The 20491-nt window shown below is 42.3% G+C and overlaps 1 protein-coding gene across 1 annotated transcript in view; it reads right to left on the minus strand.

The window, feature by feature from the left end:
• The window catches only part of ACP3 (acid phosphatase 3), a 47854-nt gene that overhangs the window by 13067 nt on the left and 14296 nt on the right, over nt 1-20491 (minus strand). Inside the window, exons 3-10 of the mRNA XM_058553121.1 lie at nt 19304-19390; nt 18440-18592; nt 14142-14240; nt 12356-12448; nt 10570-10702; nt 5947-6029; nt 3801-3904; nt 53-222 (exon numbers count right to left, since the gene is read on the minus strand). Coding sequence (XP_058409104.1) covers nt 53-222; nt 3801-3904; nt 5947-6029; nt 10570-10702; nt 12356-12448; nt 14142-14240; nt 18440-18592; nt 19304-19390 — 922 coding nt within the window. The remainder of the gene's footprint in view (nt 1-52; nt 223-3800; nt 3905-5946; nt 6030-10569; nt 10703-12355; nt 12449-14141; nt 14241-18439; nt 18593-19303; nt 19391-20491) is intronic.

Below are 20491 nucleotides of genomic sequence, written 5' to 3' on the forward strand. Positions count from 1 at the left end.
TGCCCTTTCTGCAGAGCTCTGCATACACTCTAATCCATAATGTCCTCAGTACCTTGGTGGTTGCTCGTGGTCATACACTCCGTGGACCAGTCTTGGGGGATCACAGGGGCAACCAGCTCAGCAAATTTTGTCAGAGGACAGCTCGGGGTGCAGCCCGGCAACGTGAGAGGATGTGGCTCGTGCTGCGTCTCATTCCGATAGTGCATCTCTACGAAGTACTCCCTGGTGGAGGAAGCGAAGGAAAGGAGAGCAGACAGCTCTATAAGTTCTGTGTTGTTGAACTGCCACTGAATTTCTTTCCAGCTGGCCTGTAACATGTGAGTTGAGGGACTAACAGAAGAATTTATGGGAAAGAGTAGATTTTAGCCAACTTAGGTGTGGGAACAGGGAGATTGGGGCAGGTGGGCTGGTTCTGGAGAGTGGAAATAGGAGGGCTGGTTTGCTAGATGACCAGCGACATAGGAGGTGGGGAATAGGATGCTTAATCAGAGGAGGAGCTGAGAGGCAACAGTTGGGGGGTTTGCGGGTGATTTGATGAGCCTTTGAGTAAGAAGTGGGGGGCAGGTGGGGTTTGGGGCTTTTTTCTCCGATTTTCTCCCTTTCACGCTTTTCATTTGCTCCTTCCTTTTCTCTCTTTTCTTCTCTCAGTAATTTTCAGTCTTTCCCCTGAATGAATCTATCTCCCTTCTCCTTAACCAGGTCATAAACATGGAATTGAGTAATATATAACATATGTGCTTGAACATACAGCAAGACTTTATCAAAATTATACCTCAGAGAGAGGGGCTGGGTGTATATTCAAGTCCTTACATTCTCTCATATTAAGGAGGCTTTTCTCAATACTTTACTTCAAAAAACAATGTACTGTTTCAGGAGGGACCATTGGCCTAAACTAACCTTGTAAAGCTAGTATGAGGGGCTTATGGAAGTCATTCTCCAAAGAGGCAAGAGAGAAATTCAAATAGGATTTAGTGATCCTTCTTGGGGTAAAAACCACACAATTGCAACTTTTGGATATTGTTATAAACAAGCCTTTTAAAACGTCACCTTAGAAAGCCATATAAACAGTAGTAACTGCAAATATTCTCTTATAAGATATGTTTTTAAAAACTTCTCTAATATTATATGAATGAGTACTTATATCCTGGGATAACTTTCCCAGTGACAGCATCTTTAACTCAAGATGATATGACAAAGATGGCTAATAGTCCACCAAAATTCACGATTCTCTTTCCATGGAATAGAGATATGGCTGAGAAGTGACTACATTTCCCAGACTCCCTTGCACCTAGAAGGGACCAAGTGACTAATTTTAGCCAGTAGAAGGAGAGTGGAAGTGATATGTGCCCCTTCTGGGCTGAGGTGGTTGATAAGCAAGTTGCCTTCTCTGCCCTCTCATTTCTTTCTACAAGAGTAACCAGAGCACTCTTGAAAACTGTAGCTTCAAAAGATGAAACCCGGGTCCCTGAATCACTGAATTCACCCCATGAATCACACCATGGGTGACTTACCTCCTATTGGCCAGGAACATCTGCACTGGACTGTTAGGTGAGTGAGAAATAAATCTCCATTGGGTTAAGCCTCTGAGAAGTTGAGGTTCATTTGTACAGCAGTCTTATTAGTTAATACATTTGGAAAAGTTTTAGGGGACTCAAAATTGGCTCTAGTGGTCAAGACACAAGTTAAGATACATACAAAGAGTTTGGATAAAAGTGTTTCATAAAATGAAAAAGCGGAGAGAAGCAATATTTTTTAACTTAGTGAATTATTTTATACAGGATATGATTTTAAATTTATGTACCTAACTAAAAATTAAATATTTTAAGACTATATTTAGCTATCTTATCTACAATCTTAAAAATTTATATATTTAAGATGCCTAAAAATCTAAAAATTGTGTCTTCCTGTCTCTTTTGTTATTTTCTTGTAAGGAAAAAATGGGATCCCTTTACACTCAGGATCACCTCATGTGCAGGCATATACAGTATTTGCTAACTTGGATCCTCCTTGTTCCTAATTTAAAAGCAAATTTAACTTTTGATATTTCTCCGGATGGTTAAAAAAATCTCAATATAACAACAAACTTGACTTCCACCTGTGAGTGGCTTTTGGTTAATTTTTTTTCTGTATGTCAATGTCTCTCAGTTGAAAAATACCCCACACTTGATTCATAACATGGATTTACTCAAGGTGGTGAGAGAAAGCGATTCAGTGGGACAAAATAATTGCAGTGCCCTAAATAGAAGCAGGCTCAGGACCACCGGGGTGCAGAAACCAGAGAGGAGAGAGCTTCTAGTAAAGTGGGCAGCTTCTTTTGTCTTATCCCCAAAGAGATAGTGCCTACTCCTAGAACTGATTCTGGAATTTTCACTGGATTTATTAACTCTGCCTAGAATGGGCCTTCAAAGGGACAGACTTATGCAGGGCTTGTTATTAAGAGAGCACTTTATGTCTACAGTCTTCTCGTTCCCATTTTCTGCTCTGTTTGGCTCTTCTCCGTGTTGTGGGCATTGCCTCTCCACCCTAACTCTAGATATTTGAGAGCAAAGTTAGCTAAGACCACATTTTAGTTCTATCTTATTGTGCGTGGCACGCGGTTAGAGGTTCAATAAAGGATGAACCTACCCTTCCCTAACTGCGAGACTCACTTCCTTTGTAAGCAGTGAGGATGTTGGTTGAGGATGAGGCTTCTGTGCTGCTACTTTCCTACTCTACAAATCCAGGGGGCTGGAAACCTACAGCCGGGACTACACAATTTGCAAAAAGAAATGCAGGGCCCCTTGTTTAAAAATTATTAAGAATTTTAAGATGGCATCAGCAGATCATTAAATCAAGCATGGGGTCTTCTGAGCACAGGGCCCTATGTTACTGCACAGTCAAGCTGCTCCTGCCTGCAGCTGTTGTGAATGCCTTGGGAGGGGGGGCAAAATGTATCTCCACAACCAACCCTGAAACAAACTCTGGGGTCACTGCCCTGACTCAGCCCCTTCCTTGATCTCATTCTACCAATAATATCCCACAAGGTCTGGTGACTTGCCCAAAACACCTCCTCCTTCTTCCTTCCAATAAAAACGTCAGTGTCACAGCAGATATACATTTTTTGTGTGACGTTGGCTATGGTGACCAACTCTTCCTGGTTTGCTCAGGACTTTCCTGGTTTTAACAAGGAAACTCGTGTTCTGGGAACCCCTTGAGTCTGGGTAAACTAAGGAATTTGCTCACTCTAACCTTAGTCTTTCCAGTGGGTTCAAGCCGAGCTTAGTCAGCTGGGGAGGGCCACACCAGGTTGCAAAGTGGTAAATGCTGCTCGGAAGTTGTGTTTGAAGAATCTTAACTGGTGGATATGAATCACCAGAAGCTGCGTGGATATGTTTGAAGTCTTTAATCGAAAGAACATTATAATATAACCATCAACAAACTTTATTTTTCTCTTGGCATCTTCTATCAGCCTGAGTTTTCTAAGAGAACAGTGTAATGTCTATATACTTCTTAGAACTCCTTAATCTCTTTTTAAAAATATAATTTCTGTCACTTAGGGTAGCTCTCTCAAATTTTTAATCTACTGTGTCTGTACATTATTTCCCAGTAAAAGTCTTCATCAGAAAGGAGGAAAGAGGAAAAAGGAGTCACGAGTAGCAAAGATATTGTTAGTCACCAACGTTCTTCCCTCTGAATATAAAACCAAATCACACCAACCAAATAGACAGACAAAACAACCCCTAAGCCAACAATAAAAATAATAATAACAAAACCTGGGGTCCAGTGATACTAATTTTGAAAAGTACCTCTTAGATACTTACCCCTTCTCGAAGTACAATTCCATTAAGTGGCAAGAAGCATAGGGAGGAAGGATTCCATTGTAAACATCTAGCGCCATCTGCAGGCCACTCACAGTAGTGTCATGCTACAGAGATTGGAAACAAATCATTTTTGATTTTCACCTTTGGTTCACGTTTACTTTCAATAGGTATGTATTAAGCGCTTGTAGGGCACCCTAATGGTTTCTGATTCAATTAATTTCCCATACTTCCAATGACTTAAGAAGTAGAGAGGGGAAGAATTAATTTTGGTTGAGCCTCTGTTGTGTGCTAGGCAGTAAGATTGATACACATATCATTATTTCCTTTTTAAAGACGAACTGAGGGCCGGCCCGGTGGCTTGGCGGTTAAGTGCGTGCGCTCCGCTGCTGGCGGCGCAGGTTTGGATCCCGGGCGCGCACCGACGCACCGCTTCTCCGGCCATGCTGAGGCTGCGTCCCACATACAGCAACTAGAATGAGGTGCAGCTATGACATATAACAATCTACTAGGGCTTTGGGGAGGAAAAAATAAATAAAATAAAATCTTAAAAAAAAAAAAAAAGACGAACTGAGACCCAGAGAAATTAAGTAACTTGCTTAATGCCATTTAACCCTAAAGTGGAAGAAAGTAAATTTGAGCCAAGTCTTCTGATTTTGTCCCATGTCTTTTCCCAGTAGAATATATCTCTGTCTTAGCTTGTTTCATTGATTTTCATTAGATTTTAAAATGTTTTGGAACACATTAATGCTAGATTGTATTTTTTCCTATAGATTAGAGTCATCTGCAATTTTAAAGTTGGGAAAGAATACATGAGGTTATGAATGTTTACAGAGGATAAAATGTAAGGAAGTAGAATGTGTAGCTTAAAAATAATTGTTAAAGGTTTATCACAGAGTGGCTGGAAGGCATAGGGGACTGGTTTTCAGTCCCAGTTTTGCCGCTGACTAGCTACCTAATCTTAAGAAATCCTCAACTTCCATTTCTACAAAATGGGCATAACACTTGTTTGCCTAAACCGTATGGCAGTGTACACATCTTCAAAAGGGGTTAGAAACGATTTACTAGAGAAAGAAATGGAGTTAGACATGTATGACTTGCCAGAAGTCACACAAAAAGTTAGAACTGGGAACCAGATTAGTCATTAGAAAACCTGGCAGAATTGACTAATTCCAGGTCTATCTCTCTCCAGAAAGGACTACACTCTGTTCCCTCCATGGGCTCTTTCTGTAGTCTAGACCATTTAGAACCCCAGATGACAAAAAACCTTCCCCATATCTTTAATCACCTCTTCCTTCATCTTGTAGAATGAAAACATGGCTTTCTCCAGCCAAACCACATCTGAGAAATCCTCTGTGATGGAGACAGTGGGTGAGAGACTAAGTCTTCATACTGTGTCTTGTTTCCTTGCTCATCCCAGACTCCACAGACACCATTTTAGCCATGATACATCCCTAGAATTCTCCCCAACTATGCCTCTTGCCCTGCCTCCTGCTCCATGATGGAAGTCTTCTCCAAGATTTCTCTCTTTTTTCTTTCTGCACCCAATTGCAGCTCTAACTTCAGGATGCAGCTCTCTTTCTCTTTCCCTCTTCTAGCCCCTTTGCCATCTGGAGTTTTCCACTTGGACGCCCTCTGGCATTTCCAACCCAATCGGTACATTCACCTGGCCCAAGACCACCTTTGTTAATGGTTCCACCCTTCTTCCCATCATTGAGGCTTGAAACATAGCCTTCATCTGCGGCTTCACCTTCCACGTCATTGCCCTCCACCCACGCTCCAAGTCATCACCCAGTCCTGTACACGCAGCTTTCCTCATAAGCCTGCTGCCACTTTGCCTCTCCTGTTGCTGCCCTGGCTTTAGTCTGGAACAAAAGGGATGTTTTCCTCCTCGGAGGCACCGAAGCACTGGCTTCTGTAGCGCTTCTACACTGCTTTGTACAGCGTCTGTGTGTTTACTTGTCTTCTTGTCAGCATTAGATTGTAAATTCCTCAAGGGCCAGAACTATATATTTAATTTTAAAAGCTTTGAACAGGTGTCTACCATTTACTGGGCTGTAGGGAAATAAAGATGAAGACAGTGAGGCCACCTGCTCAAAGAGATCACACACTTGAACAAACGGATTTGAGTGGAGACAAAAATACTTACCGCAGAATACATGACAAGTTTTCTGTGGTTGGATGGCTGAGTTGCACTCTTCATGTGATTGAGGATTTCACCAACCAGGACACCTTAAAGAAGACAGATCGACAATGGAGCTGAACCAAACATGGTCTTATATTTCAGTTCACAAATCTTTTTGTTAATTCATACTTAGTGATTCCCTCTGCCATGATTCTCAAGACTTAAGAAGAGAAGGAAAGAACTAATTTTGGTTGAGTATCTGCTGTGTGTTCGCAGTGTGATTTACATACATTATTTTACTGAATCCTGACTTCTATCCCCCATGTATAGGTGAGGAAGCTGAGGCCCAGAGACGTTAAGTGACTCGCACAGCTGGGGAAAGAGAGCTGGACTGGCACAGTGGAACTCTACTAGACCAGGCTGTGTTAAAGCTTGAGTTAGGAGGCTGAGAACTTGGAAGGAATTTCAGATGGCTTTTTCAGACAGTTGCTAGCCAATGCTCTTCTCCAGGGCCAGCCTGAAATAACAGCATGGCATGTACTTCTCTGTCTTCATCCCTCTTGCTTCCACTCTGGCAGTCAGACCTGTGAGAGGCCATGGGAGACAGCAGCTCTCTGGATGTCTGCACTGGTCATGGACTGTTTTCTGTGGGCCATTCCTCCAGGTTACGCTGGGTGTCACTATTAGGGGGGCAGCCAGCATCTTTAGCTTGCGTCTGAGGGCTCCATCTGTCTTCAGCAGAGGAGAGCTTTGGCCTTTCACATTTGTTGTTCCTGAGGTGATGGAAAGGCAGAGGCACGACTCAAAGTCTCCATACTGTTTGCAGACACTGAAGGCTGAAGGGTACGTTGTGGTGCCAGGGGCTGTTTTGAGGACATTTTGCCTCAGGGACTTCCACATTCATCCCCTGAAGACTCCTTGTGTCTGTGTTTGGTGTTGTCTCTACCATACATGTGTTCTCCTGGCTTAAGGATGACCAGTTGTATTTTTTTTGTAATGAGTAGGGCACTGATGTGAACAGACTGACTATAATCCCAGGCTCTGGGGTCCACTCAGAAAACACACACCAAGCAGCTACGATGGGCCAAATACCATGCTAGGTGAATTAGACATGGTTTCTGTCCTCAAAAACATCATAAAACAGTAGGAAGAGACTGTTTATACCAATAAGCACAGTAAAGGGTTAATTACGGAGGGAGGTGATCTGCTCTTTCTGTAGATGCTGGGGCTTCCTTGGCTATGAATAGAAGAAGCTGGATGCTACATCTCCAACAGGTCTACAGCTTTCTGTCCCAGAGAAGGTTACCCTCTGGGAGCTCTTTAGGGACTTTAGCTTGATCTTCGTGCCACGTTGGTACTAAACTCTGCGGCCAGGTTCCTGGGAGTCATGACAGCCATATTGTCCTGTTGGCAACTTGTCCTTCGTCAACAGGTACCTTTGCAGCAGCCTTCAGCGTTGATAACGGAACGTGATATCCGCCCTTGGTTCTGGGGTGATTGTTCACCTTGTCCCAGGAGAAACTAGGGGTAATTATCACGATTATCCCCAGTCTGGCATGCCAATAATTGTGATTTATAGGTGGGGAAACTGAGGCTCAGAGAGGTTCAGTGACTTGTCCAAGATGACACAACTTGTAAGCAGAGGGGCTGAACCCGGTATGTCCTTCTTCAAAACTCTTGCTCTTAATCATTAGGCCACACTGTAGCATCAGCTAGCTTCTGAGTTCCCTGTTGCATCATTTATTAAATCTGCATAAACTAGACAAAATACCACTGCTTGGAAGACATAAACTTCACTTCCCTTACTCTTGGGCTACAGCAGGGGTTGACATTTTTTCTGTAAAGGGCCAAATAGTAAATATTTTGGGTTTTGTAGGCCATATGGTCTGCACAATTGTTCACTTTCTGGTGACCAAAAACAGCCATAGACACTACCTAAATGAATGAGGGTGGCTGAGTTTCAATAACATTTTATTTACCAAAAAGTAGACAGTGTGCTAGAGTTGGACTGCAGGGTGCAGTTTGCCAATCCCTGGTCTAGAGCAAGAAGAGGTTTCCATTAACACAGATATGACCAACTATATATTCCTAAATGAGCCATAGGGATTTTCTGGTGCCTGTGTGTGTTTGTATAGCAGGGAGGTGGCGGGAGGATATTACTGAACAATGTCACCCCGAAACCAACTGATGGAACAAAAGTTTTGGCAAAAGGGGAAAGATGCTGGTCAAAGTCCTGATGTTCCGTGTGACTCTGTGTCACCCAGGCAATACATGTTTCCTCTGCAGGATTGTGTTCAGCCGCTTCATCATTCAATAAGCACGTAGCTGATGAAATCCCTCTTGCCTAGCCAGATCTGAACAATAGGTTGAGCTTGTGTTTTGGCAGGACACTCAGGAGACAATTTCCTGGCTCATCAATAGCACTGGACTTCCTCCAGAAAACAGGACAGGTGCGTTCACACGGTTGCCAGCCTTTAGAGTCCAAGACTGAAAGAACACCTTAGGGAAGGACTCTTAGAGACAGAATCTAGTTTAATGCTCTCATCAGATGGGGAAACTGAGACCCAGGGAGGGGAAGTCACTTCCCCAAAATGCAATCTCTAGTGGCCAAAGGAAAAAAAGAGGAAACAAGTAAGCTGTTAGGATAAAGCCCATCTTTTATTCTGATACAAACCCCTGCATCTATTATTAGATCATTGTCAACTCCAGCCTGGCTTCCCCTGCCCTTTTCTTCACCACCTCTTACATGTAGAGAAGTGCTTCGGAAACTTTAATGTCCGTGAGGTACCTGAGGATTTTGTTAAAATGCAGACTCTGATTCAGCTGATCTGAGGTGGGGCCTGAGATTCTGCATTTCTAGCCAGATGCTAGGTGATGCTGATGTTGCTGGTCCATGGAGTGCGTTGTGAGCAGTGAATTCCTCAGGATGAATTCCTGAGCCTATCATGACTAAGTTGGGGGAAATGAATCAAGAGTCCTGCCTCAACCGTGTGATGGGGCTGGGGACTGAGTCATACTGCCGGCACCTGGTGCTCGAGGATTGAGGCCCGGAGCTTGTGTAGCCAATGGGGCCCAATTCCACACTCTGCATCCTTTGCTGTTTAGGACATAAGACTGAAATGTTTCCTGGGCTCTGTCCCTACATACAGGCTGTATCCTGCCTGGTCATTTCCTCCAACATATCAGGTTCCGTCTAAGACTCATCTCTGGATGCTTTCCCTTCCCCAAGGGCTGGGTCTTGTTACTCATGCCCTTAGCATGGAGTCAGGACTTGAACATTTCTCTTGGGGCTGCCTCTGTGCCATGCAAGTGGGACTTCTCTAACAGCCAGTCTGCAACATCCTCACATTGTTGATGACCACTGTCCTAAATTATTTGTCCTAAGCTACTTTGCTCACCTCCTATGCAGTTGCTCCCGACCATCCTAACTTCACACCTCATTAGCTGTCCTCCAGGTGACAGCTTGCCTCAGTCTTTATATCTGCTTCTATAGCTATAAGGACTCCTCTCCTGGTTAGTGATTTGAATTCTTTCTCTAGCTATGCAGACCTGAGTGAACATCCTCCTAGTCTGGTCCAACGCCCAGGATGCTTTGCCTCTATGTGTTCTCCTGGGGTTCTGCTGAACTTGTCCTGACCCCATGCTGAGTAGGGGTCTGGCAATGGCTGGAGTTCTGATGTGATTGTACCATTCCCCTCACATTGTCTGGAGTACATAACTTGGAACATCTCCTGTGGCTTAGAATTGCTTCATTGTTATGTCAACCTGACATAATGGACCTCCTCTTGCTCTCCATCCTTAGTTTTAATGCCTACATTAACCATACCTGAACCTGACACACTCTGATGTCCTGGCCTGCCCACCCAGCTGCCTTCAGAAGCCTTAGCATCTACCTCCATCCTGCTTGGTCCTGGCTTCTTTCTTGTACCACCTGTACTGATTACAAGAGCTTGGCATCCTCTTACCCGGGTCTAGCTTCATTAGGATAAGGTGCCTTATGCTATGAAGTGCCAAATCCAGCTGAGAAGAGGCATCACTGAGAAATAAACATCTTTTAACATCAATGGAAAAATTCAAGCTGTGTCATAAACTTGTCAATCGAAATACGTATTAATTTACAGAACATAATTAGCCTGTCAAATATGTTTTATCAACTTTAACAATGGCTACCACCAAGGGTTTCAGGAAAACAAACCGCTTTATTCATACCTCCTACTTGAAAAATTCATCCTATAGGCCACCAGACACAACTGATTTTTATGGGGCTCATATATGAAATCCTTGATTCTTTATTCCAGAAAGATTACAAGTATCATTTAGCTTATCCCAAAGCTTTCCTTTTCCAGAGGGGAAAACTAAGACCCAGAGTAGATAATATTGACGACTATAATAACACATAATGTTTATTGACAGTGTATAATGTACCAGGTACTGTTTGTCCTAAGCCTTTTGAATACATACATTCATTTTAATCCTCACCACCTATGAAGTGGGTATCATTATTATCCCCATTTCACAGATTGGAAACTGGTGCAGGAGTGATTAAATGCCTTGTCCAAGGTCACATAGCTGACTGGTGGTGGGACTCAGACTCCGATCACTCAACCACAAATCCAGCACACTCCCCCCATTTCTTTGTATACTTACCCCCCTGCAGTCTCGATTTCTCTTTCTGCTTGTGAATTCCGTAGAGGGACAGAAGGGACAATTCTGATAATTCTCTCAACTTAGTCAGGGTGTCCTCCGTGGCCCAGGAGGGTAAAGTGAAATTGTGAACACTCTGTAGTAAAGAAAAAGGAGGAAAATGTGTATTTTTATTTCTGATTGTCCTCTTTGTTGACTTTTTACCCTCTTTTTCCCACAAGAACTACTGGGTCCAGCCTTTATTGTCCTGCCATTTCTTTCTAGGAAAAATTTACTTTGTGATAAGTAGTGGTATTGATGTTCAGGAGAAAAATACACAGAAACTAATTTGCCCCTTCCTACCAAGTCCATAGCTTTTAGCTTTAAGGAATCAGCCCTTAAATCAACCTGGTGATTGCTATTTTGCAGAGTTAGGGTGCAGGAGGGCAAGAATGTACCTCATTCCTTTATGAGAGGTTTGGAAATCTCTCTAGTAACCTGTGGGGAAGGTAAAGCTGACAGAGTTAGATGATGTTTCCTTAAAAGCTGAATGATGGGCCTGAGAGGACAGCTGGGAGAGGTCATAAATTTCAGGAGCCTTCCATAATATTCCCCCTTTCCCCTCAGCATCTGGTTCACGGACTCTTGGGGAAAGTCTGCCTCTTGCACACAGAAGGCACTTGCTGAACATTTGTTAAATGGATGAATAGCTGTACAGCAGGACAGGTCGAGACCCTGTGCCAATACTTATTACCTGCTATGAAGAGTTGATTAAGATTCCCCCAGTTTCAAAGACAAGATTGAGACAGAGAGAATTCATGAAAGAGGAGACCCAAGGGCAGTGGCCTACAGAAGAAAGAAGTGGGAACAAAAGAAAAAGAAAAAAGAAACCATACACCATGACCACAAGAGGGAATAGCTCAGATTAAACTGTAGTAAGGAAGAAAGAAAAAAATCAAGACTGGAACCAAAATGTGGGCTCTTGTCTCCATTGAAGAGTCTTTTATAAGACTAACAAATCTTCCTCGAAACAGATGTTGATAATAAAGTGAAAATATTGAGAGCGCAGTGTGTCCTTGGGTCAATGAACTCTTGTCATGCAGAGGGGCAAACTGCGCCATCTGGTATTGAGACGGAACTATGAGAGTAATTGCTGCCCCCAGACACTCATGATGACCTCAAAATCAGAAGTGGATATGAGTCAAGCGGGTGGGGGGTCAAAATTTTGCCCCAGGATTCAGTGAACTGGTTGGGAAAACAGGATGATAGAGTACCCCTTTTGGCCAGCAGGTGGAGCACGGTGAGTGAAAAACACCATGCAGCCTTGAAAAACTCAACAGTGATTTATCTAGGTAGAAAGGTTGTTTCATATCCACTGTGCAGCAAGGAAGAGATTCTTTTCCAATAAGCCAATTTCAATAGTCTGACTAAAAGTTGGCTTGCTTATTTCTATATCTAGAAATCAGGTAATTTTTTTCTCTTTCTGTGAAATAACATTGCTTTTTTCATTAAAATCCATGACAGGAGTCCAGCATTCCTGAGTGACTGAAAAATAAGTAAATGCGTGCCAAGCCATAGAAGTAAAGCAATTTTGCTTGCAATTTTCTAAAGGGTGAAAACATAAATAACGGAGAGAAGAAGCTAGAATTTTCACGTTAACATAAAGAAGTCTTAAATTACATTTCAATGTCAAAGGAAGTATAAGTAATACATTTATGAAAAAGCAAAAGAAATTGTATCCATCTGTTTCAAAATAGGCATAAGTCATAAAATCAGATTGCAAGTTAATCTTTGATATTTTTTCTTTTACCTCACAAAATAAGGGGTCGTAGACTTTACTCCAAATTCCAAAAAGGTCCTGGCTATGGTATCCTGAAAGTTTTGGCAAGGTTTCTATAAAATCCTGAAACACACACAGAAGGAAAAAAAGTTTCGACACCAGACAGTCTCAACTTCAGCACTATTGACATTTCAGGCTGGATAATTCTTTGTTGTAGAGGGCTGCCCTGCCCACTATAGGATGCTTAGCAGTATCCCTGGCTTCTACCCACTCGATGCCAGCATCATCCCTAATCCCTCAACTGTGACAACCCAAAATGTCTCCAACGTTGCCAAATGTTCCCTGTGGGGCAGATTTGCCCCTGCTGAGAGCTGCTGTTATTCACAGATAAGTGCACCAGTAATACTGGCTATGATAATGCCAACCCAAAGAATTGCACAAACACTCATTGATCAGTTCTGATTATTACATTAAAAATGCATGCAAATGCTGCCTTACATGTCCCTGGTTTGTCCTGGAATTAGACCGAGGTACACTGCCTAAAATTGTTTTTGCAAGTAGGTGAAGTAAAACTCACATGTAAATAAGTGGCCACAGTGAGAAGGGGAATCAAGTCTCAGGTCAAAGGACCCCGGGAATACGCAGCAGAAACAGGACCTGGTATCTGGCTGTCAACGTGAAATTGGCATGGGATGCAAACATTTCTTTAGGTTCTGTTTTTTTTTTTGGATTGTCAGGATAATGAGACCCACCTCTCAGCTATCTGCCTGATGACATTGGCAGCAAGTTCTGGGAAACTTTTTGGAAGATATTATTTGTCTGGTGGATAAATTTTCTAGGAAAATATAATTTGCCAATATTAACCCAAAAAGATTTCCATAAATTAAACAGAAATAATTATTAAAGAGCTTCCCTCCAAAAAACAAAACAAAACAAAAGCTCCAGGGTCAGATGATTTTATGGAGGAATTCTACCAACCTTTTTAAGAGTAAATGATTCTAATGTTATTTTAACTGTTCTGGAACACAGAAAAAGAAAGAAAACTTCCAAAAAAATTTTTATGAACTAAGTGCAACATTGATATTGACGAAGACTGGCCACAAAAGAAAACTATATTGCAATGTCACTTTGAATATCAATGCAAAAGGTCTAAGGAAAATATTAACAAATAATTCAATATCATATTAAAAGGGGCTTGATTCTAAAAATATAAAGATGGTTCAATAGTAGTAAATCTATGAATAAAAAAAATCTATAAATAAAATTAAAAAGGCTATCCTTTGTACCAGAAGACAATAGTCCCAGCCCCTCAACCTCAATAAGCAGATCATTTTAAGACTTGCATTTATGCTGATCCAGCCACGTGCTTTCACTTGGCTCCTCTGAGACATGGGTATAGGATTCGACATGGACTGGCTTCTTGACCAGCTTGTGGCTCCAGCACAGGGAAGGGGACCAGGTAGTGATGACTGACCCTCGTTAAACATTTTAAACCATCGCTATAACCAGCTCCCAGCAAACACATTCCTCCTACACTTTTTTTTTTTTTTTGGATGAGGAAAATTGATCCTGAGCTAATACCCGTGCCAGTCTTCTTCTAATTTGTATGTGGGATGCCACCCCAGCATGGCTGGACGAATGGTGTGTAGGTCTGTGCCCAGGTTCCGAACCCTCAAACCCCGGGCCGCCCAAGCAGAGCGTGTGAACTTAACCACTACACCACTGGGCCGGCCCCTCCTCCCACACTTTTAAGAAGCCGGAGCTTCATTCTTTGTTTTGGCCCTCACACACCCGATAAATGACACTATTTTTTAACCTTATAAGGATGCAGCCTCTTCTGGAATTCCTCTGAATTCAAAGTCTCACGGTCAAGTTCTTGAAAACGAGGGCAGTCCCTGAAAGGCAGGTATAGCAACTGAGGACAAAAGAAAAATCATAAATCCTTTATTAGTCAGAAGAACTTTGCTAAAGGAGCTGAAGCCATATTTTAAGCCTCATTAGGCGCAAAGCGATCTGAATCAAAGATTCAAACGTGTTTTGAGCTGAACGGCAATTCTGAAATTGAGAGAAAAGAGATAAACGGTCTGCAGGTCTTAAATATGTACTCAGAGCAGATACGTACCCAGAACTGAAAATCTTTTTATTTTTTTTTTCTCTCGTGAACTTGCCTAAATAGGACTGTGCTGTTGGTAAATATTCACTTCCTGGTTTTTCCATATGAAATGATAACTGTTCCTTTCTTCCTCCTGGACCTCTTTCATTTCTAACACGAGATGCACATCTGTGTGCATGTACACACAGACACACATACACAGACTATAGAGAAATTAATTAGAGGTTCTGGAAAGAACTTTAAGAGATTGATTAACCATTTGTTGACTTAATTCTTGCAAATTTACAGGCTATTAAGATAAGGGCACATACTAAATATATAGAAAAATGTACTTTAAAACCTATTATGAGTTCAAAGTGATCATCCTAAAATGAGTTTAAATTCCACAACCTTTTGTAGTGTTAACTGTAATCTGCAGGTTTAGACGACTCGCAAGTTTATTTCGTTGCTCTGACTTTACATCCGTGGCTGGTCCTGTATTTCCAGCCCTTGGCGGATATCACTAGTTGGATGTTTCTCTTCTTCCTCAAATTTAACACGTGCAAAGCTAAACTCAACTTCGTTTTTAACTGTTTCGTCTTTGTAATCTCCCTACTTTTGCCCATGGCAAAATTTATCATCCTGCTTCATAGACTACTCGCTTTTGCTTGTCTACCTTCAAAATATGTCCCAAATAGACCCCTTTACTTTATCTTCATTGTCCCCTCCCACATAATGTGTATTTCACCTACTCAAGGGCTTCCTATTTGGTCAGTGGGTGTCTACTCTTTCTACCTTCACATTTCATTCTCCATTCAGCAGCTACACTATTCCTCTTTATTTTCTTTTTGTGAACACTAATCTTTTTAAAACATCAATCAGATCATGCCATTCTGTGGTTTATAACCTTCCCTGGCTTTCCATCTTACTTGGAATAAAATCCAAACTCAGTCCCTAGTGAGCTGTCTGCCCTGCTTTCCTCCCACCGTCCCTCTCACTCACTCCTCTCCAGCATCGCTGTGGGCTTCTTGGGGTCCCCCAGGCATACAGGCTTGGGGTCTCTGCAGACTGTTCCCTGCCTGAGACACTCCCCTCAATGACTCCCAGCCCCTCTCTTCTAGCCATCCTGCCCCAGCCACTCTCGCATTCCTTGTTTTATTTCCTGCAAGAGCTCATTGCCATCTGAAATCATTTTATTTACTTCTTTATCATCTATTTACTATAAAATATAAGCTGAAGGACATCCAGGATCTTGTCTATCTTGGTCACTGCTGTGTTTTCAATGCCTAGAACAGGGCATACTAGGAGCTAATCAGAAAACATTTTTTTTATAAGTTGCTTCCTGTCTGTCATTTCCGATTCTATGGGTGGCCTTGTCTTACCTCGCTTTCCTTCCTCTATTGTCTTTACCATCTAATTTCAGACCTTCATTTCCTCATTCCTGAATTGCTTCAACAGTTATTCTCAGAGGCTCCAGTATCTTTTCCTTCCAAGCCACTGTCAGAAAAATGCCTCAAAGCACCACTCATCACGTGTGTATGGTACTGAAGAATGTCTACAGGTTTATGTCCCACTGCTTTACATTTAAATTTCCTTGCATGGTTTTCCAGTTTTTCCATAGGAGAAATGACATTGTTGAGGGAAAAAGCACAGCCTGTTCATTGAAAAGTCTAGATTTTAATAAATTACTTAACCTTTCTAGACCTTAGTTTTCTCATCTCACATATTGAAAGAGTCAGGCCGGAAATAAATACAATAATCATCTAAACATCTGTCCAGCATTTTTGCAGTTTACAAAGTCTTTTCCATTTCTTAAATATCTTGATTTTCACAAATTCCTGTGAAGAAGTTAGGAGGGTACTGTTGATCCCATTTTACAGAAAAGGAAACTGAGGTAAAGGGAGGTTACTCAAGGTCAAGTTTCTGAAGTAGTAGTTGGTTCTCAGACCTAGGTTTTCCCAACTTTAAATCCAGCCCTCCTTCTACATCACACTGCTTTTCAGTCTCAAGATTCCTTCTGGCTGTTCAGTTTGGATTCTCTAATCTGTGCCCAATGTAGTTCCTCAGTCCTATGTTCATTCTTTCTAAATATGAACTCTGGCACAGAAGGGCAAGCACTGTGCACATTCACTCACTCCATGCTTTGGGGTTCCCTTCCTCTCCTTTCCTTCCCCTCCTCCAAGTTCTCCCTCTCTCCCTGAAGACTTGAGTGACTGCCCTTTGGCAGCTCCACGCATGTCTCGTTCCCTGAATTCCTCCAGCGTGTACTGCTTGTGCTTCAAACCATCGCCCACCGTCTTGTATTGTGTGCTACACATGTCACAAATGAATCTTTTTTCATCAACTGGATTATAAATTAGGGAAGAAACCTGCCCTCATATTTCTCTACAGCACTTAGCACAGCTCTGGGAATAACTTTGTGTTGATTGATTGATCTTGTTAGATTTCTTAGTTGATGTTACAGGGAACTGTTTTCATCTTAGTGAGTAGACAGCTGGAAGCCATAGGTAGACAATCTTGCTTGCTTCTCTCTCTCCCTCTCTGTTTCTCTTTTCCTCTTCTAATAGTACCTGTATTCTCTTTACTATGTAATTTAATTACTGTCTTTCAGAATTAAGGATTAAATAGCTGCCTCAGTCTACATTGGTTAAATTTGGTGCTGCTGTCTGGTCTTTATCTATGTAGAAAAGGCTGTGGTAAAAGTTATTTTTTTCTTTTTGGGAGAAAATATTTGTAAACTCCTAAGAACACTGATAATCATAATACCTCACTCCTGATTCTGTGAAGGAAAGAGGTGTAAATAAATCATCCTGTCTTTTCAGGAAACACCAGAAAAATTGGTTGGAGTAGATTTACCTAGAGTGAGGTAAGAGTTGGGCTGTTTCTACAAAGCATTTGGAAAAAATTTTTAAGTTGCCAGATGCAGCAATTAAGTCGTTTTTAGGAGTACTGGCAAGGTGAAGAGGACAGTAACCTACCCCGGAGGTCACTGGGCAACAGTCTGGGTCCAGTAGCCACACTAAACCTTAGCCGTAGAGATGAGATGGTCATGCTTTGAATGTGACTGCAGGGGAATTAGAAAAGATTTCTTGTTCCAAACAATTTCTTTCATGTAGTCTTAAACTCCACACCTGAGAGATTAGTTAGATTTATTTATTACTACTCAAAAAAAATAACAATTCCTCTGAACAGGTTAAGGAATTCTTGGCCAGTCCCACTCAGTATAAATAAATTTGAAAGTTTCTCTCAAACTGATGCCTGAGTCCCACCATCTGAAATTCTGATTTGTTACGAGGAGTGCCCTGGGCGTCAGGAGTTTTACAGAATTCTCAGGTGATTCTAATATGCAGCTATGTTTGAGAATCGCTAGTTTACAGGGAAGGAAATTGCTCTGGAATGAGATAGGCCTGGCTCTTGTCTCAGTAGTGATGCTTACCAGCTGTGTGGCTGTGGGTCCATTTTGCTTAACTTCTCTGAGCACTTACCTCCCTGGCTACAAAAGAACAATGATATTGTCCCTTCAAGGTTTTTATGAAAGGTAAATATGATGACACATGTAAAGAACCAGGCACCAATTATGCACTCAAATCTTTCTTTTTCTCTCTACCTAGGAATGGAGATTTTCAGAGATGAAGGGTATTCGGTAGGTAGAGAGGTCTTAGGATATTTTGGAGGGAGGAAGAGAACCCTGTGTAGGGCACCAAAAGCCTGGGAATTAAAGGCAGAACACTAGGAGCCTTGTGAGTGTGTGTGTGTAAAGATGGAGAGGGACCAATTGCCAAAAGTTGAAAGAGTGGCAAAACAAAGTAGATAATAAAGATCCAAAGAGAAATTCTGTTCCTACTCTCTCTTGCCTAGGGCTTTCTATGTCCTACATTGTCCTCTGCACCTTTATTTAGGAAAGAATTAAGGCTGCACAGCCCAAGGAGTGTCCACACTCCCAGATCCACAGGAACGAGCAGCTTGCCTTCCTCCTTCCAGGCCCAATGGAATCTATCTCTGGGTTTTCCCAGAATACTGACCCGATCTTCAGAACACGGGACTGTGTGCACTGGGATGGGCTGCCAGGGTAGGCTGGGATTCCAGATGCTGATACCCTCTGGGGGAAACAGGGCTGCAAGATTTGTCATAGCACTCATCAAAGTTCGGTCAACGTCTGTGCTTCGAATATAAACCTAGAGGGAAAATCAAAGCAGGATCAACTGAGAGGAACTTGTGGGGTTTTCCTGTGGAGATAATAGTATATTTGAGACAGGGCAGGGCACCCACAAAATATTAGCAGACACTGTGATAGTAATTTCTATTATGGAAGAGACAGTATTAGGAGCATGCCATGACATAAAGAAACCTGCTATGCCAATAGTTGAATTGACAAGAGACCAATTAAGTGGTGGTTACTTGCCAAACCAAAGTTTTTACCATAGGTGTCCATAAAATTTTGAACTTACTGATATTCATAATTTTTTTTTTTTTTTTTTTTTGTGAGGAGATCAGCCCTGAGCTAACATCCGCCAATTCTCCTCTTTTTTTGCTGAGGAAGACGGCCCTGGGCTAACATCCGTGCCCATCTTCCTCCACTTTACATGGGACGCCGCCACAGCATGGCTTACCAAGCAGTGCGTCGGTGCGCGCCCGGGATCCGAACCAGCGAACCCCGGGCCGCCGCAGCGGAGCGCGCGCACTTAACCGCTTGCGCCACCGGGCCGGCCCCTGATATTCATAAATTTTGTAGGAACAAAATATTTGTATAAAGAGGAGTACATTTGTAAACAAGGTCTCTGACTTGTATAAGTTCCTTGGGAAACAGGCAAAGCACTTTTACAAATGCAACATTATGTTAAATTCTTGCAAGGGACAAGGTTCCCACTCTTAGCTCCCCAACTTGCCTGTTCATGCTTATAGGTCTCATTCAAGAATTTTCCATATCTTTTCCTTATATACTTTCCAAGTTCATAATGCTGCTCCATGCCTAGCTATGGGAACAAATAAAAGCAAAAATTAGTGAAAGTTCTGTGAATCTCACCTATGGGTCTCATCTCTCCTCACTGAATGGGTAGAGTGAACAATGGTGTACATTAATAGTTTCACAATAACAACACATTTTTAAATGGAAACAAGAAAAGAGCTGTAATCTTTAGTCCTGACTCCCTGAGAAAACTCATTCACCTTCATTAGTACTTAACACAGAGCCTTGCACAGTTAACCGTTGGCAGATCAGATTGATCTGATTTAAGTAAAGGGTTCATCTTGGTGTGGCAGAGCATTCAACAGTTCATCTTTGTTGGTCGAGCATACAAAGGGCTGGTTGACCAGTTGGTGGCGGTTTTGTGGAAGAAATTCAACAATCTGATAAGAGGTTGGATTTGATGAATCTGAAGATCACTTTCAACCTCTGGGTACAATGATTTATTATCTGCCCAGTTTATTTGTGCCTGGTTCATGAAAAACTAGAGCCTGTTACTCAAAGTGTGGTCTGTGGATCAGCAGTATTAGCATCTCCTGGGAGTATGTTAGAAATGAAGTTCTTGGGCCCCACCTTGAGCTACTGAATCAGAATCTTTGGCAGTGGAACTCAGGAATCTGTTTTTAACAAGCTCACTAAGATTCTGATGGCCAGTAATCATTGAGAAGCCTTGCTTCAGCTCAGTGATCCTTGAGCATTACTATGCATCAGAAGCAAAATTATCTAGGGGTGCTTGTTGAAATGCAGATTCCCCAGATTTCCCCTGGAGATTCTTGCTCCTTAGATCCTGGGTGTAGCACTGGAATCTGCATTTTAACAAGTACCCTGAGTGAATCAGATCCATGTAATAGAGCACCTTGCTTTGAGAAACACTGCATTCGTCTGTCTTGAATCCCGATCCTTGCCAGAGCTTCAGGAGTCAGAGAGGATGTGGTCACTGTGGCTTCTGCTTGGTCCCACTCGCTCATTTGCTTGTCACTCCTGGCTACCACGATCATCACCACCCCTCGAGGATGCGGAAGGAGGTAGGAAAAGAATAATGTGTGCTTTGAGGTTTGTGAGTTTCCTGGATGAACTGGGTAGCTGAAGAAGCAAGTACTTTGGGTCTAAT

This window comes from Diceros bicornis, chromosome 2 (assembly GCF_020826845.1).
Source record: "Diceros bicornis minor isolate mBicDic1 chromosome 2, mDicBic1.mat.cur, whole genome shotgun sequence".
Taxonomy (NCBI): domain Eukaryota; kingdom Metazoa; phylum Chordata; class Mammalia; order Perissodactyla; family Rhinocerotidae; genus Diceros; species Diceros bicornis.